The sequence below is a fragment of the Takifugu flavidus genome, chromosome 1 (genome assembly GCF_003711565.1).
Source record: "Takifugu flavidus isolate HTHZ2018 chromosome 1, ASM371156v2, whole genome shotgun sequence".
In the NCBI taxonomy this organism is placed as follows: Eukaryota; Metazoa; Chordata; class Actinopteri; order Tetraodontiformes; family Tetraodontidae; genus Takifugu; species Takifugu flavidus.
The window spans coordinates 24,499,480-24,527,091 of NC_079520.1; the positions used below are offsets into that span (position 1 = coordinate 24,499,480).

Genomic DNA, 27,612 nt, shown 5'->3' on the forward strand with positions numbered 1-27,612 from the left:
GGGGATGTAAAGGAGAAACCGGGGGTTATTGGGGGTAAAGGATGGGGGCTGATGATTCTGCCCTCTCTGCTGTCTGCCACTATTCCTCTTCTTTCTGGCTAACAGGACTAGCCTGTCCTGCTCCACTCCTTTGCTTTGGATGTATCCCACTTGTCCCCAGTTGCACACAAACTGGCATATCCTGCTGATTAGGGAGCTCTTCCGTCTGCTTTCAGAGGATATCCTCATTACCGGTCGGTCAGGTAGCAAGCCCCGTTAGCCTGGCTCCACCGGTGGCTGTTGCGTTGGACCCGAAGCTCCAAGAGAGGCGCATTGCTTTCGGCTTTAATTGCATCATGTATCACAAAATAGCCATTAGGGTAATTATTTACTGGTGAAGGGTAAATGAGGTTTGGTGCTGAGCTGAGCCAGCCAGGCAGCTAACCTGGCAGAAGTGCAAAGCTCACCTATATGCGCTAACAGGGCTAATCATTTGCATCATTCAGAAATATCCCGCCCCTCTTTTCTGCCCCTCTTAAGCTCTTCTAGTCAAGCAGGACACTTGATGTCCTATCAATCAAAGCTCACTCATTAGGAACCTCCTCAAGTATCCCGTGGACGGCTTCACGCAGCAGGAGTCAAAAATCACCTCATAATTGTTGCTCAGGCATCATAACAAGCCAGGCTGCCCCGGTGACACGGCCGTACAAACAGGTCTTACACACCAACTGATGGATACTGGAGAATCGGATTATATGATGCCACATTCAATTAGACACAGAACATAAAGCAGCCGATCCATTCCCTCTTTTCATAATGTCCAAACCAGGCCGAAGACATAAAGACGTGAAATGCCTTTTCATATTTCCCCTCCCAGCCGCCTCCTCGCCGCGGCGTGTCACCGCAAATGATAACATCCCCAGGATTTATTGTACTTCTGACACAACCAGTAACCAAATTATGGTTCCGCTGCTGAGGCTCGGTCTTGCGTACACTCTGCGCCTCTACAGAAGGTCAAAGGTCAGTAAAGGTAAGGGCTGTCTTAAGACACATTAATTACTGCTATAGATTATGTTCATAATAGAAATCCCACCACATAAAGCACCGTTGCCTATATATAATAATCCATTTTATAAATGTTGGTCAGTTTTTCTATTTGTTTTAAACAAACCTGGTTGGTGTGGCCCAATATTTTATTCATAATATCATAATAATTTATTTTACTCTACAATAATGCAGCATATGAGATCTATACTGCACATTATGCTAATTACTGCTCATTAAAAGATGAAATATAGATGCGCTTATGTATATATATAAAAGTTAACTGTCCAATAGCCTAAAACAACCACTAAATCAAAGTGTCATCACTAATGAATTCATCTGATTACTGATCTGCTGCTTAATTAATGTCTTTCTTTTAATTTCATGATTTTCTCGGGCAAAGGCAGCACCAAGTGTGTAAAAGAGCGCCTGACAGCACTTATATATTTATACATTTACAGTAAATAATAGCTTCTTTTTTTATTATTCCAGGGGAAGCTGTTGTCATCTGGCATGCTACAGTCAATTTAAGCCTGACTGACAGATACACCCACATTCACAGTTTATTGGTTTTCAGAAGAAGAGAGTCAGATATGCCAATTTAGACAGAGATGGGACAAAATGTAGTTTTGCCCCCCCATATAAATAGAATCATTCTGCTACTGGGAATTCTTATCGGAGGAGAAAAAAACCTCTCTTTCTCCCTCCTCTCATCCTTTAACAAGGTCTGTGAATGACAAACATGTCTGACAGTTTGACGCTGTCAGAACTTCAGCATTTGTGGCTTCGTGATGGGGGAAAAGGGGGTGGGGGGGTCCTTGTAGACCGAAAAAAGAGTGCACAGTCAAATACTAAGCACAGGAGCTCAGTTGCAAAAAAATATGTTTGGTTTTGTGGTCTGCAACCAACACGCAGCATCAGAGGTGAAAGGTCACAGTTTGTCCCCCCATTGTGCAACCTTTGTCCAGCTCCAATCAAGTCCAAAATCAAGTGGAAACCAGCGACGATATAACAGAGTCGTACAAGGCGTCCGGATTAAGGAGCAAAGAAAGAGTGAAAATAAGCTATAAGAAGGATTTCATGCATAAATCTCTCCCCGCAACTTAGCACAAATTGAATTCGGGCCCGCTGCTAGAAAAATTAATTCAGCTTTACAAAGCGGGGAGAGGTTAAACACTTTATGTGCTGCTCAGTGATCCAAATCATGGAGAAAACATTTAGAGGCATTCTCACCACCGCCCCTGTGCACAATATGAGCTTTACACCTAAACCCTAAATGCTTTTATGTCAAAAGACTCTCATTAGCTCCTCATAGCTACTGTCAGCGTGCGCGTTTATGGCTTTTCGTGTCCATCCGCACTCAGGCGACGTCACTCCCCGACCTAAACGTGCGTATTAATCGTCCAGTACTTTGCAGCGTAAGTGCTATTACCTTCCAAAGGTTATGCAGACGGAGGGGAAAAAACATTTCTGGGTCACACTGATGGATGGCGGAGGGCTCGACTCAGCTTTGACTCGTATCACGTGACCAGAGTCCCACCTTTAACAGGTGGACGTGGCAGCAAGGGCCGAGATAACGCTCGTTTGGCTCTTTTGGGAAAGTTCTTTTTACCAGTTTTGGAAATCGATTAAATGATAGATAGATAGATAATAGATAGATAGATAGATAGATAGATAGATAGATAGATAGATAGATAGATAGATATAGATAGATAGATAGATAGATAGATAGATAGATAGATAGATAGATAGATAGATAGATTTTCATCTTAAGCAGGATTTGTTTTTTAAAAAAGAACAATTTCTGAGGTCTCAAATTGCTGCAGGTTTCGTCTCTCTTTCCTAAATGACAGCTTGAGTGACGGCACGCCTCCACTCACAAACGCCAGGCAGCCCCTTTAGCGTAAAAGATTTCAGACACTTTTATTATTGTACACGTGAGACCAGCATAATGGAGGTAATCATACCCATGAGCATGAGAACATGAGAGACATTGTTTCTTTACTGTATTTACAGAGAATTGTCTTCACATCACACACAGGAAAACAAAAAGGCTTCTACAAAATGACCATTTTGCAAAAAACAATTAAATAAACGCCACCTGCCTTTAGGTTTACAGCTGAATATGCATATGATGACCACCTCTGCACTGCATAGAATTTATACATATACTTTTCCTCATGAAATGTGGGTTTGTCCTAATAATACTGCTTTCATGATGCAAACAGGCAGCCTGTAAATAAACAGTAACAGCAACTAAGTCTTTGGCGGATGCAAATACATTCACGTGACAGATGAAGTAACCAGCAACGGACTCGGAGGATGAACCGGAACGCGTGAGGGTGCTGAATGGAACGCGGTTAAGGCATTTAGCTGATATCGTTGCCCTGCTTCTCGATATTACTGGAACCATCAGAATCACTCGCTCAGAGTGACTCCGACAGCTTCTCGAGTAATACGCAGACTTGTTCTACTCAGAATGGCTGTTAGGTCCTTTTCTGTTGAATGCCAAAGACTTAATCAACTTAAATTAAAATGTAGGCTGTGACAAAGTAGTAGTGCAGATCAAGGCAGTGACACAGAGTGATGGGCCTTGAATAATAATAATAATAATAAAAAAACAACTTAAAAACTGTAAGTGCCTTTTCAGACTGATGCTTACAGTCAATATTCAGGAAATGAAGCAAATATGCATCATCGTTTCTCTGCATAAGCAGGCTCCAGTGTGGCAAACCTCCCCAAAATAGTGCAAAATCAACACAAAAACAGATTTATTATTTTTTGACCGCTTGTCCTGACAAATAAGAAATTGTAAAACATGAGCCGAGCATTCTGCAGTTTATCTGCGTTATAAAAAAATGAAAAATAAAAAAATCATTTTTAAGAATATACTAGTTTTCTTGAAATCTTGCAAACAGTCGGCCGTGCTGATGCGCTGCCACGGCTCCGTCGATTTTCAAATGGAGATTTCTTGACTCCCTCGTCATTTTTTAACATTGTTGATTGTGTATCACGGAGAACACGTCCTAATCTTCTCATGGCATCACAAAGCAGTCAATGTACTCGGGCTGCAGGTCTCCTTGGTGACCGTCCGGGTGGTTAAAAGAAAAGAGAAAGCAACGCGGCGCAGGCCGGCCGGCCGCGGCGTGCACGTGCTGCTGCTAATCTCCTCTGACCTCACTGCGCCGCCGTCCGAATCGAGAGGGAGATGAGAAGGAGGTGTGAGCAAAGGCTGCTGCTACATCTTAACCTCCGGACAGCGCCCCTGCTGAGGGCTGCCCAGAAAAGGAATGTTCAGTATCGATCCTGGATGGGATGAAATTGTGACCCGGCTGCAAGAGGAAAACAAATTCTCATATATTTGCGGTCTTTTTTGTTTCCTTTTTTTTTTTCTTTTGAACCACTGCAATTTGATTTCACCGCTTGCGACTGTCTCTGGTGATGACTTGTGGATTTCTTTTGGCTTTGAGTGTAAAAAAAAGAAAAATGAGGAGAGAAGTTGTCTGGAATCCCAAAAAAACCCCAAAGTTTGTCTGAGGGAGCATTTTATGCACAGCTGCTCAGTGTCCAGTGGACCATGCCGCTCACACCGGGGCAATATGGAGGCTAAGGCCATGGTCCTGAAGGTTGATTTGGTTTCCGTGGTAACTAGTGACGGTCATAGGCAGTGGCAGCAGTTGGAGGGGCGGAGCCTCTCGATGCGGCACTATAATAATAAGGGGAACCTGAAAGTTAACAGAAGAACGGACCATTTGAAACCGATAAAGCTTTCCAAGCAACCAATTTTACTGTCACTGATTAGCATTTTTAAGCTGTTTTACCCAAACCCGTGTCTACAATTACAAAAATCAGATTATTAGTGCAGAGGCAAATATGGGTTTCTCATTATAAGACAGAATCCTCTTTTTAATCCAGTTTTTGATGACTTTCCATCAGTGTCTGGTTCCATTAGGATCAGCTATCAATCAGAGTGATTCCCTCAATCTCTGATATCAAATGACAACAGTAAATGGAGCCAAATACATTACAGTGATGTATCCGAGTGATTAAAGCTAACTTTACATCTAGGTTGCCAAATCAACATTTAGGAGGTCTTTTAGGAATGTTTTTTTTCTTTTCCCTAATGTTTTATCAGTATTTATTACTCACTTAGTAGTGCTGGGTTGCTGAATCGCCAGGCTTCATTGTAGGTTGTGTACTGCGGATGACTGTAGGGATTCCCCGAAAACTCGCTCCCTGCAACACAAAACAACAAGTCAATTAGCATTTCAATGCGTTTAAACCATTACGCTTCGCATGCAGTCATTTCTTGTCATTCAAAACAGGATGCAATTTGAACGGGGTGGGGGGGTGGGGGGGTGATAGTGATCGCCGTGCAACCAGCCAAGCAAGTAATTTATTTCTTTTTCATTTCACTTAAGTTATGCAACACTGAACAATACAGGATGTGACACTGAAGGCTGCTTCCCTGGTCCCATTTAAGGATATCTATCCATTCTTCTTCCAGTATATTCCAAAGCATTTTAATAAACAGAGCGGTAATAAACAGCCTCATGCATACATTTTTGATACGAGGCAATAAATCCTGCAGCCTTTCTTGGAGGAATTTTAACATCTCTAATCTGAACCCGTATGCCCCCCCCCATCTCTTCCTGAGGTTTGGTTGCATCGTTGGGTAAGTTAACTTGGGGCGTGTCAGTAAGCACCGCTGTTGATTCAACACGTTTCCTTCTTTTACGAGCCAATAAAGGCCCAATTTTATTTGGAGCTTGTGAAAAATGACTTTGCTTTTAACAATGTTTCGCGCCTGTTATTAAATCTTAGCCGCTGTGCACAAGATGAGTGGGTTGTAACGAAAACTGCGAGCCCCCAGTGCTGAGTGGCCGCTCCCCCCTTTCGTTTCCACCAACTAACTTTCCACCGATGAGAATGAACTGCTCTGTTAGCCAAAACCTAAAAATAAATCAAATCAGAGCAGGCGCTGGAAACTAAAAAATGACAAGACCGTAGAATAAGAGAAGATCATATAGATCTACTGTGTCCCCATCTTAGTGATGGAGTTTTATCCCGTTTGAAACAAGCATTTGCTATTATTTTTAAGTTTGAATGGTCCACTTTCTGACACACGCAAAAGAAATATTTGCAGGAAGTCTTTATAATTGATTCAAAGTGCTGTATTTCAGCGACATGTGTTTTTTTAAGATTAGACTCTGACTAACGAATGAAAATCAGCTGGACGGTTAATAGAATCTTCTTGGCAGGGGTGATAACATGCCGTCATCAGGAAGAAAAGGAATGAGCCGGCGCCCATGATGGCTCGCGTGATAGGTAAATAATATGCTAACACTGTGTACACTCCACTGGTTTCCCCGTCCGTGTGGTTTAATCACACCGGAGCTTTGATAGAAAGACACGAGACTCATACCGAGCACCAAAACCGCATCTGTGTGCCCCTACACTGGCAAACAGGAACCATGGCCTCTTCCAGTGGCCCCATGCTTATAGTTCTTGACCCTTAACTGGTTTCTGTGAACCTGGACTGCAGGTTAAATAGAGGAGGAGATGACGCCACATTTGAAACACCGCTTATGATTAACAATGTGAAGCTGTTGCTCGCTCACCAGGAACCATTCCAGCCAGCGTTGAGGTCGGGTAACTGCCCTGGCCCGTGGGGGGAACATGAGGGGGGTACCCAGGTAGGGTTGTGTTGGCCATATCTCTGCCTAGAAGGACAAAATAAAACACATTAATGATGCATAGGTTTCACAAACAGCAACAGCAGCCATTTCCCACATAACTTCAAATATTCATAGAATGTTCTGCTTGTATTTATACAGTTACAGTGATGTCAAACTGGGAACGGAGACATTTTAAATGATCGATCACAAACTTGTGATTGATGATGTTTTAATATTTGAGCCACAGTTTGGTAGCAGGAACCCCTACCTGGTCCTCTGCTGTTAACTACTATTACTAGAAACTTTATTGACAAATTTTGTTCGACTTCTTCCGTCACTGTGCAGACAACTGTATGAGTGCGTGACACAGAAGCGTAACATATTAGCAGATAAAACAGGTCAGACATTCAGCTCAGAATTACATTTCATTACATAATAAAGTATCATTCCTACACGTCGTCTGGAAAAGTTAAAACAACCAAACAGCCTCATGAATTTGCCTCCAAACGTGTCAAACAAAGCCTTACGCCTCCCTTCTTTCCCTCTGCGTCTAAAGTCGGAGCACACCGGCCCCTCAGCTCTGTAATTGAGAGTGACGTTGGGTCGTCTGTGTTAGACACAGGGGACATTCGGACGCCGGCATGTAACCCCAATCTGCGCAGCGGCTGGGGCAGGAGAGGCCCATGCTACATTGTCGGTTACAAGGGCCACTTGGATTCAAAGAGAAAGTTGTCCCCCAGTAGAACTTTAATGAGGAAGCTCGGGACAACACAGAACTATTGATTATTAGCGATGCTCTGAAAAATTACCCATTGTCGCTTTTCACTTCAGAATAAAAAGCAGCCAAAGGAAAAGAGACGCTAACGAGAGCATAAAGCGTTGTTGCCCCGCAGATATTCACCTAAAACAAATCAAATCCTCGACGTGCCGTATCAGGAGTGCTATTATTTAATAAAAGGATGAACAAATGAGCCACCCTGGATACCTGCTGTGACATGCTGGCAGGCAGGGTCAGAGAGAGAAATGAATGGTGAATCTGCAGAGGCAGGGTGGAAGGCCTGAGGAGGAGGAAGTAGAGGGAGCCATGCAAGCCTGGTGGTATGGCTTCCTTAATGTAACGTGATGACAGACGGATAAAGGTTTTAAAAAAAAGAGGCAATATGGAGAGACAGGTGCATGTTTGATCTTTTAAATATGCGTTGATGCGTCATACGCAGATATTTAAATAAAGTCGCAATGGGAAACCACAGTCAGCTTGCAGTTTTTGTTTTTATTTAACATTAAGTCTATATAATTGCTAAATAACTGATTTTTATATGCAGATCTCTGATGTAAATGAAGAGGCTTTTTGTTTTCAAGCCGTCAGAGATGACGGAGTTCAAGAGCTGTCCAGAGGAGACTGAGGTCATGGCTGACCTTTCATTCCATTTATAATAAGAATTAGTTAGCCACAAGCCGGTGCACATAAGTCAACGGGAGCCGTGGGAGCTCTGCAGGTGGGGGGTCCAGCTCTGTGTGTGTGTGTGTGTGTGTGTGTGTGTGTGTGTGTGTGTGTGTGTGTGTGTGTGTGTGGAGATGGTTGTAGCTCCTGACTGCCTGAGCAAACACTGACCCAATCTTTTTTTCCTCTTTTTAATTGCAGCAGTTATGCTCCTCGCACATGTATGTTTAATAAAAAGAAAACAGTCTTATCTCTTCATTACTTCCCTTCATATGGAGGAAATGAGCCTTTGTCTCCTGAAGCAGCCTCATTTCTTTGATAAATGGAAAAATTTAGGCGGCTTGCAGCGGGCAAACAACAGTCATTCCTCTTTAAATACAGACTGATTCAGACGGGATTTAATAGTTTGTTTCTACAGATATTTAAAGCTTTTCTGCGTTCATCAGCGATTCTACACTTGCTGACTGTTAACAGTGATCACAGCTTCATCTCGTAGCCCTGTTTTTAGATTCATTTGGCAGCGATTTCCTGCTGCTCTGCTGTGGCTGTTGCTCCGAGGACGGTTTAAAGCCCTCTTTCAGAGAGGCGCCGGTTCAGAGAACTCTCTGTGCAGCGATGATAGCCTCATTAGCTGCTTCCTAGCCTTTGTTGTTTTTACAAACAGAGATGTGTGTCCAGATTCTCATTAAATGATGGGCTTCTTTATATTGTCTGTTTTCTCTGACAGTCCCCTTAGTTTGAACGCCAGCAAATCAAGCTCTTATTTTTCCCCTGCCCTCTTTTTCCTTCCCTGTGAAAATCAATTGAAGGATTTATTTAATTTTTTTTTAGCTTTGCCATCACAAAAGCCTGTTGGTTTCTCTCTTCATTTCATAAATAGTTCCGCGATGATTGCTGGAGTCTGGGAAAAACACAATTTATTGCTTTGCATGCTCAACTAGCTACATCATTGCATTTTGTCCTTAATTAATGGCACAAAAACCAATAAAATCTGTGGGTTAATTCAACAAAAAGGGTCACTTTCTTGAAACTGAAACCAGGGTCACCTTTTTATACGGTTCAGAAACAAAATGGATGACTCTTTTGTTTGCTAAATTGCGACATTTTGCACATCGGGGACAACTTTATGTTTGCTACAACAACCAAAAAAATAACCAAATAACCCAAACACACACACAAAAAACAAGTTTGACACGGTGACCTCCATTTTCTAAGCTATATGCAGACATGCAGAATGAGGAAATTTATCACAAGCCAAAAATTCCCAGCACCCTAATTAATCACAACTAAGTAAAGAATGCTTGGCGAGCCAAATTGCTTCAATTCCCCAAACGAGGCCTGAAAGTCATTCATTATCAAATGCCCGTTCAAAGGTTAGTTTGCTTTTGTGAAGATGAAATAAGCACTCATTTCAGAGCAGGGGCATCGCCTTTTGCTTACTTCTCCGCGCACAACGGCGAAGCCAGAACCCATTTGAGGATGGAACAGTTTAGTTTGGAACAGTTGAAGTTTTGGTTCACAACAGGAGGAGGTCGAACTGAAGAGCAGAAGTGTCGTTGACGCAGCAGCTTAAAAGCTTTGGAGGCTCCCATTAAGATGCCCAGCAGGGGACGAGTTTAAAGAGTCTTGAGTGTGCAGTCAGTGAGTGGAGACGTGTAAAACTCCCACTGAGGAAAAGCCCAAGCACCATCGCGAAAACAGGTGGGCTCCGACTAATTTCAGGAAATGCTGAAGCCCTCTATAGAAACTGTGGACAATCGGCCGTATCGGGGCCATCTCTCCATCTATTCTGAAAATACACTAAAAAGTTTCCAACTCCTTCCCCTATTCATAACCCCCCCCCCCCCCACACACACACACACACACGCGCCCAGCTCACACCATTTGAATTTCAAGCAGTTGAAATAACAAGAATAAGGAGATACTTGAGATGAAATCCATCTCTCGAAGGGAATTCATCAAAGAAATGACTTCCCATATCAACAATAGAAATTACCCCACAATATTCAATTGTCCTATCCACATATTCATGGAACCCTTTGGTGTTTTTATGTGGTAAGAGGGACTATTTAGAAAGTAATACAGCGCTAATGTGGAGGAGAGAGCGTGCACACGTGCGCGTGTGAGAAAGAGAGAGAGAGAAGCGTTTTAATGGAAGTGGCTTCTTGAGTCTGAATTTCGATGATGTGCACAATACCTTTAAATCCCTTTCTTATTTGAAATACTTTTGAGCTTTAATAGGATAAGCAGAGGACACAAAAGATTTCTATCGCTCCAGTCTTTCATCTCACCGAGAATTCCAATCTCTGCCAATGAGCGCTTCATGAATCATTCATTTTTAATAGATTATGCAAATTCCAGGACATAAAAATCAACAAGATCAATAACTGCACACATTTTAATTGGTGTTCGGAAAACATTTTAAGGATGAACATAATCTCCAGTTCTTCCCCCCGTAAAGACACAATTAATTTGAAATTGGATCTCAGCCCAAACGCGGCAGATAATTTACTACTTTTTGCACAGCTTAAAATTGCCCTGATAGGCTTATCGCTGGCAAGTATACTGTAATAGTCAGCCATTAGAGAGGCCACACACACTTTAATATCACCTAATATCCACACAGGCGGGCACTGAGGGAAAACCAAGCAGAGGAGCCGCTAACTAAATACCAATTACCAAGTCGAAGCCAAAGGCTGGTGTTTGTTTGTGCTTTAGAGGTAGCGGCCCAGTTCATGCCAGCGAGCAGAAGTTTGGCCGGAGTTTGTCCGTGTTCAGCCCGTGCCTTCCTCACATGTGCAAAGGAGCTGCGACAGGCGGCGTCGGCGGGTGCGACTCAAACCTCAGCAATGTGAGCTCTTCCTATTTCGATTAGGTTTTTTTTGTCTCTTCGCTCTCTAAATCTGCGCCCGGCTGTCTTGCCTCGATGGCCGGGGCCAGGTGGCCAGACCTTTTCCCTCCGCCGCGACCCCTCACCTCTAGGAAAGAGTGTGCGATAAACCGGGGCAGAAGAGCGACGCTTCTTCAAGCCACACACATGCACACGCATTCATATGCATACAATCGCATCTTTCTTCCTGCGTCTCTTTGCACCTGTAAAGCAGTAAGCAGACCCCCCACCCCTCACCCCCCACCCCCACTCTGCAGAGGCCATCTAAAATATCCCAGGTGCAAACAAAGCCGCCTGCAGAACCAAACCCTCTTTCTGCAGAGGCCAGCGGTGCACAAAGGACAAACACGCACCTTTCTTCTCAGGAGGCCTGCCTTACAGGGGAAATCTACCTCCCACATATTAATGAGAAACGGGCCCTTTCTTTTCTCATAAGACTGCCTGGCTATCATTTGAGAAGGGGGGGGGGGTGGCTGGTGCAATTTTCAATCACCCTGTCCACCCCCACGCAGAACCCCATTGCCTTTGATGGCGGCTGCTTAATTATATGAATTTTAATAAAAGCTCTGCGTATTAATCTCAGGTCAGTCATCGTAAACTTTCGGTAAACTCAACCTTCTTCTCGGTAATAACGCGGCAACAGCCAAACAATATTTCAATTAGCCAGCTGGTCATTAAGTGTGACAAGGAGAGAGGAGACAAAGAAAGAGGGGGAGAGGTCGGCGGTGGTGGGGGAGACAGGGAGGGTAAAATAAATGATCACAAGGTTTAGAGTCGGGCGGCAGAAATGCCAGCCTGTATTTACCGAGGCACATTACTCGTGCGCTGAGACACCGGGGCTGTCTCCCTGCAAACAAATCGCAGGGGCAACGCGGCCAGAGAGCAGACAGTCCTGCATGCTGGCTCTTCACCCCCCCTCCCCTTACAAGACCTCGTTCTGATACACGCTCATAGCCCTGATAGGTTGTCACCTAAAGGTCCTTGTCCAGCGGTGACAGAACAGCTGCCCACACCCCCGATTTCTGTCATCGCCTTGCTTGCTCAGCAGAAATAAAGAAAAAAAACCCAACCCACTGCTGTTAATAGTCTCGCCATCTTTTAAAGCTCAGAGTGAAATTCGTCAAAAAAAGTCTGCACGCTTTGTGTTTTTTCTTTTTTTTGCCTTTATTATTGTTCGGGGGCTGTCGATTCATCGTTTTGAAGCTGCGTTGGCGGCGTACTGTACGGCGCTTGGTCTTACCTACGGGGTAGCTTTGCGACACACTGGGGCCCAGGTCTGGGTTGGCACTAGAGGATAAACTGGGCTTGACTTCGTCCAGGCTGGAATTCAGGCCAGGCAGTGTGTACTCATTAGCCTGGGAAAAGGACAGTTGAATCATTACACAACCAAACAATACCTAGAAATCCTCCCTTCTCCTCCTCCATTAAGCGCTCCACACAGGCCTGTACCAGTATACATTTGTATGAGAGCATTGTATGCGTGTGTGTGTGTGTGTCTGTGTGTGTCCAAGCTGCAGGGTGGCAGTTCAAGCATATCATGAATGTATTTCGGTATTGTCTGAGAGGAAGTGGGGATTTTGAGATGAGTGAAAAAGCCAAGGCGTCAGCTGGCCCTTTGTGCTTGACTGCAGTCCTTCCCCTGATCAGCCAAGGGAGAAGGCAGTTCTGCTTTGTTACGGACACACCATGTGGCCCTGTTTGAGAGGCACCGTTCACCTTCTCTCCCCCCCCCCTCCATTTTTTTTTCTTTTACGCTCTTGATTTGAAATCTAAACCTCCTTTAAATTTCATGACATCTTTGCAAAGAATCGCTCGTGAACCTGGCGCTTGTGTTTTTTTGTAACGCCTGTTCGTTCAGACGTTGTGTGTGAAAGGATGAATTCACCTAAATCCCACCTTCTAATTGAAGTAATTCAGGCCGAAATCATTTTGTTACCCTCTTAAAGTGAAAACTGTGTTATGATAGAATTCACTTTGAATATTTTAGACAAGAAAGTGATAAAATAATGCAGGAAATGGGGTTAAAAAACAGTCAAATTAAATCTTTTTGACCAACTGAGCCTTCAGTAAACAAATACTCTCCCTCATTTCTGCAGTTTCCTTTCACAGAGAGCATTAAGACACTTCTGGCAGATGTTAGTAGTATTTTTTAATGAGACAAGACTTCCGGAGTGTGAGTGTTGACACTGTTCGTCCAAAGCCCAGTGCGAGCCCGCGTGGCTCAGAGGGCCGCGCTCCCACAGGGGGGGACGTCCGTGACCCCACTCTTGTCTGCTACTATCGCCGATAAACTCTAATTGTCTGCTACAACTGTTCGCTGGCACAATGTCGGATGTTTTCCTCTATTCTCAGAGGCTTCAGACGCCAAACAGACGTTTTATCATGCAGATAAAGGGCAGAAGGGGGGAAGCTGAAAAGATATGTGTGAAAGGGATGACCAAATGGCTGGCAGAAGTGTGGGAGGGGTGAATCCATTCAGTTTTGCATCTCCAGAATGGGTTTTTAATGCTTCGTTACAGAACGCAGACACTGGCTAATAGGGCCACATTTTCCTGGGGAAGAAAAACTGTGAGGCACCCATGAAAGGGAAAGTGTTGTGATTAATATTGCATTAAATTAAACGTGATTTTCCTGGACTGGATTTTTTTCTTTCTTCCCCTTACATGTCCCCTTTTTGGGGCTAACCCTTTCCCCTCTCCCTTTTAATACCCTTCTCGATGCTCTTTGTGATTGCAAGTCATTTCCAATTCGTTTTGGTATTGATCTTCCAGTAGAAATCAGTTTCGTAATTAGCTGCAAATTAGGCCCTCTTCTGGAGGTGAGGCCTGTCCCACTGATTTATCACCTGCGTAATTCGCCCCGATTGGAGAGAAATTAAAATGAACTCAATTAGGGGACTGCTTTTGCTTTATGGGTCCGACTTGTAGAAGAGAAATTAATAGTCTCTCATTGTTTAATAGTATAATGAATGTAAATAAAGGTTATCCATTGTAATAAGCCCAGAGCTTTTAATAAGTGGTGTTTTGCAGCTGTCATTTTAGTGTGTGTGTGTGTGGGGGGGGGGGATTTTTTGCAAAACACCTCTTAATTTTTTAAAAATGAGGATGGATTGCAAGTGGGGCTGTGGTATGTAAGGGGTGAGGCCGATTCTCAACTACGGCGCAAAAATTGTGCAAGAAAGAGCGTTTGAATAACATCAGACATGAAGGAACGGGGGGGGGACGTGAATATTGATCGTCTTACTGTTATTCTCAATTACGGGGATACGTGGAATGTGTTTTTCATCCCAAAATCAATAACGCGTGGGTGTTTTCTTGGTGATCCCTCCAGCATTATTCATGCTAGCTTGTAATCCAGTGGCTGGACACCTCGGACGTTTGTTTAATTAGCTGTGGTTTCATGGTCTGTGACAAAAGCGCTTTTCATCTCAGGGTTATGTGTGAAGTGGTGAGTTGCGGGGCTACTGACCTGTTCGTTTTTGATATGCTCCGATGTTGGGAAGACGTCGGGGTACGAGGGGCGTTCGAAGACCCGGTCCAGCGCTTCCAGCTGCTGCTGGGTGAAGGCATCTGCCCTAAGATGTTTCCGTAAACTCTCCACACTACCCTGAGAATCACTGTTTGGGCCAGAACCATCTGAACCATCTACAAGGAGAAAGAGCAACAGTCTGACCCCGGGAAGCTGGCCTTCACTTCAAGCTATGTACTTTATATTCCCCTCATGTTTCATGTTTTTTTTTTTCCTGGATTTTCTCTGTGGGGGATCAGAGGAGGACAGAAAGGGATGGACTGCAGGTTTTTCCACTCTTTAATGGCTGTAGTGAGCCACTGGCTACATCGCTGGCTTTTCTCCGCAACCCCATTCACAGTAGCACCTCTCATGATCTCAGTGCCCCGTGGTAATTGATGGATTACCATCACTCGCAGACATATACATGTTGTGGCAAATGAAAACAGCAGCTCGCCTGTTTTGCTGCCTTTTTGTACTCCGAGTGGGGAATGTTTCTACCCCTTCCCATCCTTATTTCCTCTCCAAAACCTCCGCTACGACTTCAAATGAAGAGCACAATTTCCCTTCACTGCTTCCATTCCCTGTGAGAATGTGCTTTCATTTGGAAACAGCGGTGGCGGACAAGAGGCTGAATAAAAAACAAATAGAAAAAATCGCAGTTCAATCATCCCGCGCCTCCAAACACAGCACTCCTGACCTGATTACCCAACAGTTGGGAGAAGGATGCTTCCGCTTTCCCTCGGTTGTCACATGCGCGCTTTAAAACCTTTACAGACCACCCAGCCATAGCTCCCCCTCACCTCCCATCACCTCACCGCCTCTGTCGCTGCATTCCCTGAGTCTGCACATGTCTCCCACATAGCTCGGCTCCAAATTCGTCATTCTGAATTTGTGGCAGATTATGTTCTCCCCTGAGCAGGAGAGCGGTGATATATGATATGCAAGGCCCCTATTGATTGCCTGATCTGGTGGCAAGAGGGAGCTGAAATGAACTTGAAATGAACATCATGCCTCAACTCATTGTGCGTATAATACTCCACTTAATCCCACATTTTTCTCTGCCGCGGAATTCAATTGATCAATCATGTCTGTGTGAAAGCACCATTTGGGAGGGATATTGCTATTCCATTCTGCCGCTTGACCTTTTTTCACAGGCCGGGGCCAGAGGATGAGCCCGACTCTCCCGTATCCAGCCCAAGGAGCAATAAAAGGCTTTGCACATGCGAGGGCGCTAGCCTGAACCCGCGCAGAGAGCCGCAAGTTTGGTAAAAACGCCTCATTAGGTTGTCTCCCTCCATCGACGAAAAGCAACGCGCCGAAAAGAGCAACGTGTGATCAGATCAATCAGCTATTAAATCTCATTTATCAGTTTGATGCTGAAACTAAAAGCCCAAGACAAACGGTTATTTATTATAATAATTGGTTTATCCTATGTGCTGAATGTGAACCCATGATATTTACGTTTTTTTTATTTACAGTCACAACAAACATTAATAGTAATTGATTAACGGCGGAGGGGAACAAGTCATAAAATAACACTGATTAATTACCTCCTGTGTTGCTACAGTGGTTTTGTAACACAGATGAGGCAGATCATAATTAAAAGAGTTGACATGAGAGTGGAGGGCAACAAGGATCGGCCTGAGAGCAGCCGCCACAAGAAAGTTAAGGGAGGGAGAATATTATTGAATCTTATAGGACAATTGGCTATTTTTATTTTAAAATTGCCCGAATGGAGCTCGGTAATAAAGCTTTGTTTTGGTGCTTTCTTTCATAAATGTGAAATGGGACTTTATAGATATATAATTGTCAATCAACCCAAGGAGGAGTGTGATGCTAACGCCAACTACTGGCTGAAAACACTTAAAAAACTTAAAACAGAACATAAAAAGCAGTCAGAAATGCCAAACCAAGGCTGAACAGACAACTTAATGTTTTGATTGTCATGGAAACCTTATTTTTTTTTATCAAGCTGTTGTCTTTGCTACTCAGGAAAACAAGAGCCATTGGTTACTTTCTATCCGCCGGCCTGTGCCGCAGCATTAGATCCATATCCCTAAAACGCCACCGTATTTATCACTCGCCACTGTGGAACGCGCTTCCCACGCACAAGACACACCCATCCTGCTTTGGGCCTCTCTCTCTTCCTCCCACTCAGCCGCCCAGCTCATGATTCCCATCTGAAAACATTCACCTGATAAAATGAGCATCTTTGTTGAAAACAAACATCGGACCATGAGGGTTATTAGCTATAACCGTGATGACGAAGAGGCTCATTTAGGCCAAACGGTGCTTTTTTTCCCACCACCTTCCCACTTTTACGCTCAATCAACCTCCGATAAAACTTTAACTTTTGCTCAATATTTAATTTAGATACTACGGGATCTGCAGTTCCTTTTCACCACACTGGTTTTGCTGGTCGGCGCTCTTCTCTCTCTCTCTCTCTGTGGTTGTTTATTGATCATCTCTGGCGCCGAGTGTATTCATCTTGACATCTCTCTGCATCAACACTCTGGTAACGAGGGAAAAGCCTCTTTCGAATCAGATAACCGTCCCTTTAAAGCGGACCCGTCTCTGCGGGTTTGGCACCCGGAGGTCAAGACCCCCAGCAGGATCCTTTAGCCAGTGCAACTCTAGGACTGGGAGCGGGCCTGAGCGACTGGTCGCCAAACAAAAAGAGTAAAAAAAAAAAAGGAAAATAACCGTGTGGGGGAAACTTCTGAAAAGTATGAAAGTTTTTCCCGCAGAGAAAACCCAGGTTTTAGGTCACCGTTTGACGCCACGGGGAGGTGTGCTGCCACCTGAAGGTCGCGCCAGCCCCGCCCCCCCAACAGCCTTTTCTTAAACCTGCGCGTCAGCATAGGTGCGCTCTGTTCCCCCACTACGCTGGTGCCCCTCTATAATTTCCTGCCTGATTTAATTTCCAGTTAACAAAATCAAATTAAAACAAATTGGATGAACTCAGTTGCGTATTGTTTTCCTAATGGAATGTTTGCATTGTAAACATGAAGAAAATTTAGACTCTGATATGTTTGTTCAGCATAAGAAAAATGTATATTTGATAAGCTCCATTGGTTTCTCTTCTGATTATAATAAAATTGACAGATTTCTGCACCAGTTTGAAAGGCCACTTCGATATCGTACGAAGTTGGTGACATTTTGCCCTGCTCTGAGTTGCCATAGCGATTTTCCAAAAACAGATGCTGATACACAGAGCAGGGCGCATGTGGCAGCTCGCTCCATCACTCATTTCCCCGCGCACACATCAGCTCAGTCCTCCTGATGCTTAGGAGGCAGAAACAATTAATTCAACAGCTACTGAAGCACAGAATCACATCCATTTTGAGCGGCTATTGTTGTTGGCTTTTGAAATGTACGATGATTAGCGTATCATGAAATTTCTCTGGTGGTATTTCTCTCATAAATCAAGGCGAAAGCGCTACCACAGAGCAAAAAGAAAGACAAAAAAAGGGCCCAGAATGGCTGAAATTAAGTCATCTGTAGGTCTGATTATGCAATTTGTGGCAAACGAATAAGTGCAGACGTGGTGGACAATGTGTGTTCAGATGACTTCAAATAGGACTAATGCCAGGGAGGGGTGAACAACCCCCCCCCCCCCGTGAAAGCCGGCGTGGGCTCAAACATCAGCTGCTTTGTGGAGGACTCGCCTTTGTCTTTCGGGCGGTTGGATGTTAACCTGAGAGGTGATGGCTTCTTCTCTGCAGAACTGCAAATTCCAATCTGTGTCACTTTTTAGAAAGCGAAAGGCAGCGGCCAGTAAAAGACGCCGTCTCCGGCGGTCTCTCCACCCCCCCACCTACCCTGTCCATCTGCAACAATGGCTGCCAAGTGTAACACGCTACTTTTAATTTGCAATAACACGTGACACCAGCAGATTAATGGTTCTTATGACACCTGTGTCCCTGAAGCTCCTCTTGCCGAGACCCAGTGTACATACCACGCGTCACACTACATTATCGCTACATCCCTCCTGTAATGAGGAGGGGGGGGGGAGTTTAAGGGTACCACTGACCTGGCACAGCGCCACTGCGCCTGCTTAAGACAAATACTCGGGCCAATCGGTTTCACCGGGGCTCCGTCCCCCCTCCCTTCCTCCATAAGAATCCCTCTCCTCCCTTTCTTCGCTCATTTTTGCTCATGTTTTTCAGCCGCCGATAATGACTGCTTGTGCCATAATCATCATGGGGCTTACCGAGTTAAATAGGGCTCAGGCAAGCTACTGCGCGGTGAAGAAATTTAATCCAAGCATTAACTGTGTATAGACTACTGCCTACTGGGGGAGCGAAATGTGTCTGAATAGCAAAGAAGGCAACAGTGAAAGAGACATCCGCCAACCATTAATCTTTAAACCAACAGTTGGACAAAGCTCTCTAACGGCGGTTGCTGTTTTGGATAAATGGTGTGGCATTAAATCCTTCCCTAAACACATAAACATTGTGTATTTAGATGTAAAGTTGCAATGTATGGAAGAATAATAACTGGCCTCTTGAGACGGTTGAAAAGTCGCCACCAACATTGAGGCTATAACCGACCGATTCTGAGCTAAGCTTCTTTGCGACTGTCAGTTAAACACGTTTTTTTGATTTTTTGGAGGGTGGGGGTGCGGTTGGGGGTTGAAGGTAAGGTTCACTTTAAGAGAAAACAGTAACAGGACAATAGTGTCTACAGGGTAACATCGAATGTAATATACTATTCTTACAAACTGTGGCTCCAGGCGAGACATTGCTTTTGCACATCTCTCTCTCTGTGCTTGCGTGTGTGTGTGGGTGTGTGTGTGGGTGTGTGTCCCCAAGGCCGGGGGTTTATATTTTGGAAAGATAAAGTATCCCAGACCCTGTGGTTCCAGTAGGCACCAGCTGACCATTGAGAGAGTATATAAGAACTACAGCTCTCTGTCAAGCCTTTAGTACAATCTATACTCTACTGACACACACACACACACACACACACACACACACACACACACACACACACACACACACACACACACACAACACACACACACACCTCCTCTTCAGAGCATCTAAATCACAGAAATGGCAGCACATTAGGGGAATCATTTGAGACTGTAGAAACACGGCGCTGTCACCTGGAAGACCTCCACAAAAGACCAGCTCTCCCTCCGCGCACACACAGACACCTTATTCCTCTCCATGCCCTTTAATACCTCTTTGCCCTTCAGTGGCAATCTGCATAGAAATGTGTGCATTCTATCATTCAGTGACGAGACATTACACCCCGGCTAATATGAGAGGTCCTCCAATGACTGAAAATGAACCCCTGGAAATACCAGACGTTTGCATTATGCCTCCGCGATTGCATCTCTTACAGGGAAAGACTTGATTATGTCATTTGCCATGTCCACGTCATGCTGGTTTTTATATCTTTGCCAGGAAATCTACCTCTGACAGGTCATTAGTCATCTCGCCCTCCCTGCACACACATAAAACATCAATTCCACTCAATATCCCGAAACCCCCACCCCCACCCGCCCGCCTCCCGCGCTTCCAGACGAACGACAGAACAAAGAAGATGCTATGTAAACCACTGCCGCGCGCTGATTAGCTCTCATTCCAGAGCAGCGCTGAAATAAGGCTCTCATTCCCACCCCTGTTTGAGATAACTGCCCCCTTTTTTCCAGCAGCCACATCATCCCTCCATAACCATACATGCTCTCCAACACGAGCGCATCTCTTTAGCTATTCTCATCACCTGCTTATGCGGTGACATTAAGAAAGCCTATTGCTTACAGAACCAATAATCTATATGACCTGAGGTCTATTTATACCCACTAACCTACTACTTCTAAAGGAGAAGTGAAGCCACTTATATTCAAGGGGGGAGGGATAAAAAAGAAAAGGAAAGCTCTCTGCAGAGCTTTAGGGCCTTTCTTTACTGACCCGGGTGGTTGGCTACATCATCTTGACATGTAATTATCTAAAGCCCTTTAATCACTTCCATAAAGATTAATTGCAGGAGACAACAGCGGAGGTCGTGTCTTCAAATCAAAAGACAGGCTGGCAGATTGACACGGCTGTGTAACAGAGTTCAGGCTTAGGTGTTTTATAAGGGTCATCTACTGAGGCCGGCGCTCCTGCTGTAATTGCAAGTTCAGCAAAGTGAATTTCATAGCATAAAACTGGAGGGAATTCTATTTTCTCTAAACTTTGTTTTTGGTTTGCGGGACATATTCTCTGCATTACAACCCTGGGCTGTTTAGTTTCCCACCTCCCTCCCTCCCAGAGGAAAAGAGGAACGCATCCTTACCGTCGTCTCTTTTCCTCTTTTCACCGTTGGATCGCGGAATTCCCAGAATTCCATTGATGGAGTAGGATCCCGCAGGGTCATTGGAGGCGCTGGTTACAGGTGGAGAGGCTGAGCTCGGTACTGAGGGAAAAGACACAAAGATGCAGAACTTGCTGCCAATCGTAGCTCGCGCAGTGATTTATGTCATCTGCTGCCGTGTTTACCTATAGTGTGGCCGGGCGTGGACAGGGAAGTCCCGTCAGGAGATGGATGGAAAGGCTGCTGGACTTTAGTTCGGATGATCCTGTAGAGCAAAATGAAAACAGTCAGCCGCTTTCTTCCAGGAGCCTTGTTTGGCGACGGCGTCTGGGAAACCTTTGTGATTAAGATATCAGCGAAGGTACGCCGGCCAGATCCCCTCAGCGTTTTTGCCTTAAAGGGGAGGTGCGCAGAAAAGTCTTCATTGCACTTTTGCTCTGACTGATCTTGCAAACAAAGCATGAAATCACATCAATTCACCTCAATGATCGGCTTCACTGGCTCTACCTGGCCCGCACTAATCAGCCCCCCCGCTCTCTCTCTTTCACTGTGGAGGGGGTTTTACTTCACTATATAGTAGCCCTTTGCTTCCCAGATCAAACATCTCTGTAGGACCAGCGGCCCGCGTGTGCCAGTGCGGATGAGGGTTTATTGATCGAGGCTCGGGGAGAAAAAGTTGGGGATTAGCCACACGGGCAAACAGATGCAAATAGAAAGCTATAAATTATATGTGACAGGAAAGCAATAGTTCCTTATTGCCTTGCACAAGCTTACGCCAGCATTAGATTCCGTTAATCTGAATGGCACTTGGGGAGAAAGGGAGCTGTCACAATAATTTGTAAAGTTTAAAACTATTTATCACGCATGCCTTGAGAGCTAGCACAGAGGAAAGTGCGAAGGGGCTTTAAAGGATTGACGTCTTCGCCCTCTTTTTTCTTTGGTCACTTTCAGGTTTTGATTTCTGCTCAGACCTTTCAAAGATCCTCACCTTCTGACCGTTTTACAAAGAAAAGCCTCAAACGATGTGAATATTGATGCGGCCAAAGGTGCCAGGAGGCGTCGGGGGAACAAATCCAACACTGTCGCAAATAAAAAAAAGAGCGAAAGCTCTCCTTGGAGGCAAAGCTACCCCACAACCAGCCTTTCCCAGGGAGCGCATATTGATGTTTTCATTTCTTTTCACTCCTCGCCATAACAGTTATTTGACCCTATGACTCGTCTGTGCCACATAAATCGAAAGACTTTTTTTGGTAGCCATGTTCATGGTATTGAAGAAGCAATTTGGGGGGATGAATTAAGGACTTGGCTTTTGCTAAATCTCCCCCCTGAAGAAATTTTAAAAATGGCTTTCTTTTCTTGAATCAGTAGAATCCGGCGCCAGTAAAGGCCTGTTTTGGTGCATGGTTTTTTATAGCAGCGAGCTAATGTTACTTGTTGGTTGTGGTGCCCCCCCCCCCCCCCCCCAATTCAGAGCACAGAACACTATCTCTGTGGTGTTTAATAATGCAAGTGGGTGAAAGGTGTTTAAATAGAACATCCTCTTTTGTAGACAGTCCTGAGGTCAGCCTGTCAGCCACAGAAACCCGCAACCGGCCCCAGTCAAGATCAGCCAACTGGAAAAAAAAGGTCACAGCAGCCTTTTGCCTCATTTCATTTCAATGTTCTTCATTTTAAAATAAAATAAATATATATATATTTCCATCTTATTATCTTTGTTTAAAAGGTAAACTCGATGATTGTTGATTCTGACCCTTTTTTTTTCTTTTTTGCGGACTGTTCCTGTAGAAATTCAGACAAATATCAAGACATTAACCCCCTGCTAAATCAAAACAAATGTGTGTGTACACATTGTGTGTGTGTGTGTGTGTGTTTGTGTGTGTGTATGGCAGAGCAGCACAATGAACTCTAAAAAAGGGGCATCCTTAGCATTAAGCCATAATTGAAATGCAAAGCAGCTCTTATACAGTATTTGGTTGATAGAATTACTGTGCTTTATATTCACAATTTAATTTCTCCACAGAAACAAAGGCACATGAGGCCGCCCCAATGCCCAAAATAGAGAGCTTTTAATTGGAATTGAAAAAAAAAAAAAACTATCACAGAGCTCCTTTTAAGATATTAAAGCAGGTTTTGAATTTATCACATACATGTGTCTGAGCCTCTTTAAATGGGGCTTTTTAAGCAGCCACGAAGCATGAAATGAATTTTCTTCAGCCTCCCCCCCCTCTATTTAAAAGATGTCTTGTATGGAGCTGTCCACGCTCTCAGCTCATTAAAATGTAATGCTGACGCTGGCTCTATGGAACAGTGCGTCTTAACCAAAGTTCATCACCGGGGATCTCTGGTTGGGGGGGCAGAGGGGGGCAGAGGGTGCCCTGGGTCATCCTGAGTGACTCCACTTTTTCCTGTTTTCATTCTTCAAGGAAAGCTTGAGGAAACCAAGATTTAAATTAAACCCGTGGCTTCAATTTATCATGCAAGCGTTTGACACGAGCATTTGCATTGCTGTACGTGAGTGCGTCACTATAACGCGACACATTTTGAAGACACCTCCAAAGAAATAAGTTCGTAAAAATAATTTAAACCGCGATTTTCCCCTGCCAATAAATAATGCCCACCGGTTTAGACCATATAAACCGATAAAAAGGAGGCCGTCTGTGTCTGCGTTCAGCAGCAGCAGCCGCTGCAGCACATTAGATGTGCTCAAGAAAATTGGCCTTCTTTATAGCGCCACGGGATCTGGTCACCGAATATTGATCGGTTTTCATCTCGACAGATTCACTCAGTCCTGGATGTACTGCTGATTGTTGAGGGAGTTTGGTCTGAAAGATTGAATTGCACCTCTGAGACCGCAGGCAGCCTCGGCACAAACTTGGTCAAACAATATTCTGTTGTGGGTGGTGCGCTCACAGCACCGTGATGACTGAGTTTCAATTTGCCGACCCTCTTCATTAAAGATCCCGCGGCCAGCCCATTAACCACACATAATTAAAATAAAAAAATAGGCCTCGCAATATCCTACACATTGGGTTACGTTTCGTTGTTTTTTCCTACCTGTTAATGGATGAGACGCTGGGAACGGTGTCGTTGTCGCAGACGCCTTCTGCCAGCAGCCTGTCTCTGATTTCCCACGCAAACATAGTGGGGTTTTGTCTCTTGTAGTCTGCGATTTTTTCCACCACCTTCGGCGTGGCAACCTTAGGTTTAGATCCACCAATCACTCCCGGTTTGATACTACCAGTCTCGTAATATCTGTTGAAAGATATTCTGTTTTTAATTAGAAGATGTGACGTGCGCTTAACAGGATTTTACGCATTGGTGCGTAAATGTTGGATAGTTTACGCGTGTCCACCTGTGACAAGTTGATGTATCAGAGCATCATTACGTCTCAATTAATTTTGTCAATTCCAAAAGAAAAACATAAATGGAAATGTCATGGGAAACTAGCATTAGCATAGCAGAAGATAATCTCTGGCAGTGAATCTTCATCATACACTCTCTTGGAACGGAATGAAAACTCCTTGTTAATAAAAACAGGGTTGCATTTTTACAGGGGGGTGGGCGGGAGGGAGGATCAGCAGGATGGACCCGCTCGCAACGGAATTTCCACTTACCTGCCCAGGATCTTGCTGACGCAACCGTGGCTCACCCGCAGCTGTCGGGAGATGTCGCATGGCCGGACGCCCTGATGGGCCAACTCCACTATCCGCTGCCTCACCACGTCCGGGAGGGGTCTGCCGTTCACAAACACCCCGCCTAGCTGGTTCACACCTCCCTGCCCTAGGTGGGATACAACAGCAGCACACCACCGTAACATTACATAACGTCATTCAGAGACGTTGAAATATAGATGTTTATGAAGATATTTGATATATTTTCTAAATTTGATAAAAAAGGAAAATGGCGGAAAACTTATGGTCATAAATCTAAACGTCAGTGATATGATTTGTTTCTGCTCTACGTTTAGTACATGTGAAATGTTTTTATTCTTTTCTGGACCGTTCCAAATTTTCTCTGTTAAAAAGTTTTCCATTCTACAAAATAATAATAAAAATAAAATTGTCCCCTTTATTCGCAGTAGCATTTTTGTGGCAGAGTTTTGGATTTTTGAAAAAAATACCCCTCCCCCCACACTTTTTAATAATGTGAAAAATTGGTCATGACACTTTTAATATGTTTAAAGCAACACTAACGCGGAATATTTTCATTTCCTATTTATCTCTATATATATTCTAAAAATCGCCCCACATAATTGCTACAATTATGTTTTCATAGGACGTAGGTTTTTCAAAATAAAATATTAAAAGTACATCTGTAATAACACATTTGTGTTTAAAATCACGTTATTAGTGTGCATAAAGAAACCTGATGTAAAATGAATATGACAGTACCTAATAGATATAATTTGTTTAAGATTTTTAAAGCTTTTATTTAAATTACAGACCCAATAGATTCACAGGACTTGAATTGTTTTTGCCTGACAGTGGAATAATTCACCAATTATTCCCGTCACATATGGTGAATAATTTGGTAAGGGCGAAAATTAATTATTAACACACAAATTACTAAATAAACAATGTGTTTTACAGTATCTTGTGAATGTTGGACCAAGAGGACTGTCTGATTTTTCAATAATTTGGACAATACACCGACCACTAATGTGCCCATTAGGCCTAAACGCACACGCTGAGCCAAAGCGCGGGAAGCTGCAGATTAATACACGTGTAAATCGGAGTACCTGCCTTTGTTTACTTCAGTCTCAGTGCACATCCACGCTGTGTGCACGGAAGCATTACTCACATTTATTCCTTTCTAAAAATCCTGAGAATTACCCCCGGGGTGAAAAGCGCTTCGATAACCTGCATCTTTATACACTGTCAAGTTTACATTCAATTAAACATTTTACGCGAAGACGCTTGAAAGAAAGAAAACTTGCGGTGTTCTGTGGTTTAAACGACATCTTTGTTATTATTTTTTTTAAATCTTTAATGTTTTCCCCATATTTTTCTCTGACAGAGAAACTCGGGTTGAGCTACTTACGGTGCATCCCTGTGAAGGGGTCTGCCTTGCAGTGAATATCCATTGGATAGCAAAGGAAAGAGAGATAATCAACCGAAGTCGCCGTTTCGCCTTCCTTTCAAGGATGTAAATGAGAAGAAAAAATATGTGATTCTAGTCGACGAGGGGCTTGGCTGGACCCTCCACGCCGGCTCCCGCAAACGCTCTGGTGGCAACTTCTTCGCCAAAAGTTGCCGTTCTCGTCTTCAGCAGTCCGGTCCTGGAGCGGAGGTCTGGCAGGTGCGCAGCATGACCGCACGCTGGATACAGGAACACGACCCCGCGTTGCGTTGTCGCTGTTTTTCAAAGCCTGGCCAGTGGTAAATTCTCACAGCGTGCCAAGCGAGCACACCCCGTGCCTCTGAGAGGAAGAAAACGCTGAGGTCCAGCGTGCAGGGCCCGGTACGTCCTCAAATCCCGGTGGTGGCCTCGGTGGACGCGTCACAAGCGGCGAAGGAAGACGCGCGCACACGTCGGGGTTTCTCTCCTGGGCTGGATGCGTTAGGCTCGATCTTTGGGCTTAGAATGAAGCCTCTCGGTGTGTCTGTGGTTCTAAAAGCTGCAACCCTCCCCTCCTCTGTCTCTCTCCCTCTCCTCCCCTCTGTACACCCCCCCTTTTGCTTATATGGATGACTTGTCAGACAAAGGCATTAGATGCCAACACTTTGTGATTCGCCGACGCAAAATATATAAATAAATATATATTTTTTTAAAAATCGGACGTCCAAATGAGGAGGTCTGAGACACCAACGGGTAGGGGAGGGAGGTAAATAAGAAATGGAAACATGTTTTTATTTATTTATTTTTTAGTTCCTTAGATGTTGTAGCCGCTGTGGATTATATCGCTGGACGAAGTTTTTAATTACTGTTGCTTCACAATTAGAAATTAGATAGATTTTGCTCAAATTCGTTTTTTTGTTGCTGTTCTTTTTTTTTTTTTTGCTAACAAATTTGAAGATTTTTTGCGTGTTTTCATAAGTTACTTGATTTAAAAAAAACGTTTGTTTGTCATGGATTTTATGTTAGACCTAAATACTTGACTACAGACATATTTTTTGGTTTAATATTCAGCCATATACAAGTGATTAATGTCTGTGAATTAGGATGTTGTTCCTTTGATGCTAATGTCATTTTTGCGGTCTTCCAACTGGGGCAGTGGCGGTGATGGTGCTGGAGGTATTGGGAGGTTGGGGATGGACTCGAGGTGCGCGCAGCAGTGCCGCTTGGCTTCTGTAGATGGCACTGTATAGTTTCTGAAATTTAAAGGCACTGCACGTCAGAGTGGTCCAAAAAAGTAAAACTCGGAGTGCACTCGGATACCTGCAAATATTCTCAAAGCCAAGTTATTAACCGAGAATTGAGGCGTTGCCATAAATCCGAAAGACGCGCCCAAAACTAGTCACCCCCCACCCAAAAAATAAATAAATAAAGATCACAATGCACTAAATAAATACTACATTAACCATAAAGTGGTTAATGTATCGGTTATATTTGATGAGTTTAGTTCCTGACAACAATCCAACCGAAAAAACAACGCTTAAAAATAGGACCTCAAATAAGCAAAACTTAAAATATTATTTGAGTTCCTTCCCATGTTTTATTTTATTTTATTTTATTCTATTTATATTTTATTTTACTTTACCAAAGGCGGCAATAGCCGGATCCCTAACAATGAGTTTAAAATGTGAACGCAAGCCCGATTGTGG

The 27,612-nt window shown here is 44.0% G+C and overlaps 1 protein-coding gene across 2 annotated transcripts; it reads right to left on the reverse strand.

Annotated features, from left to right (window-relative positions):
- Positions 1-2,920: 2,920 nt before the first annotated feature.
- Positions 2,921-26,453, reverse strand: pax2b (paired box 2b). Of its 2 annotated transcripts, none has more exons than XM_057047701.1 (10): positions 25,889-26,453; positions 24,463-24,628; positions 23,903-24,100; positions 21,034-21,113; positions 20,831-20,950; positions 14,501-14,676; positions 12,273-12,387; positions 6,645-6,746; positions 5,173-5,259; positions 2,921-4,729 (listed from the first exon to the last, which is right to left on the reverse strand). In XM_057047701.1, exons 1-10 carry the CDS (start codon positions 25,929-25,931, stop codon positions 4,608-4,610), a joined length of 1,209 nt encoding a protein of 402 aa, XP_056903681.1. In that variant the 5' UTR covers positions 25,932-26,453; the 3' UTR covers positions 2,921-4,607. The 2 variants fall into 2 exon arrangements, with proteins under 2 accessions (XP_056903681.1, XP_056903692.1); XM_057047712.1 differs by having other exon boundaries at positions 2,921-4,748; positions 25,889-26,452.
- Positions 26,454-27,612: the final 1,159 nt, after the last annotated feature.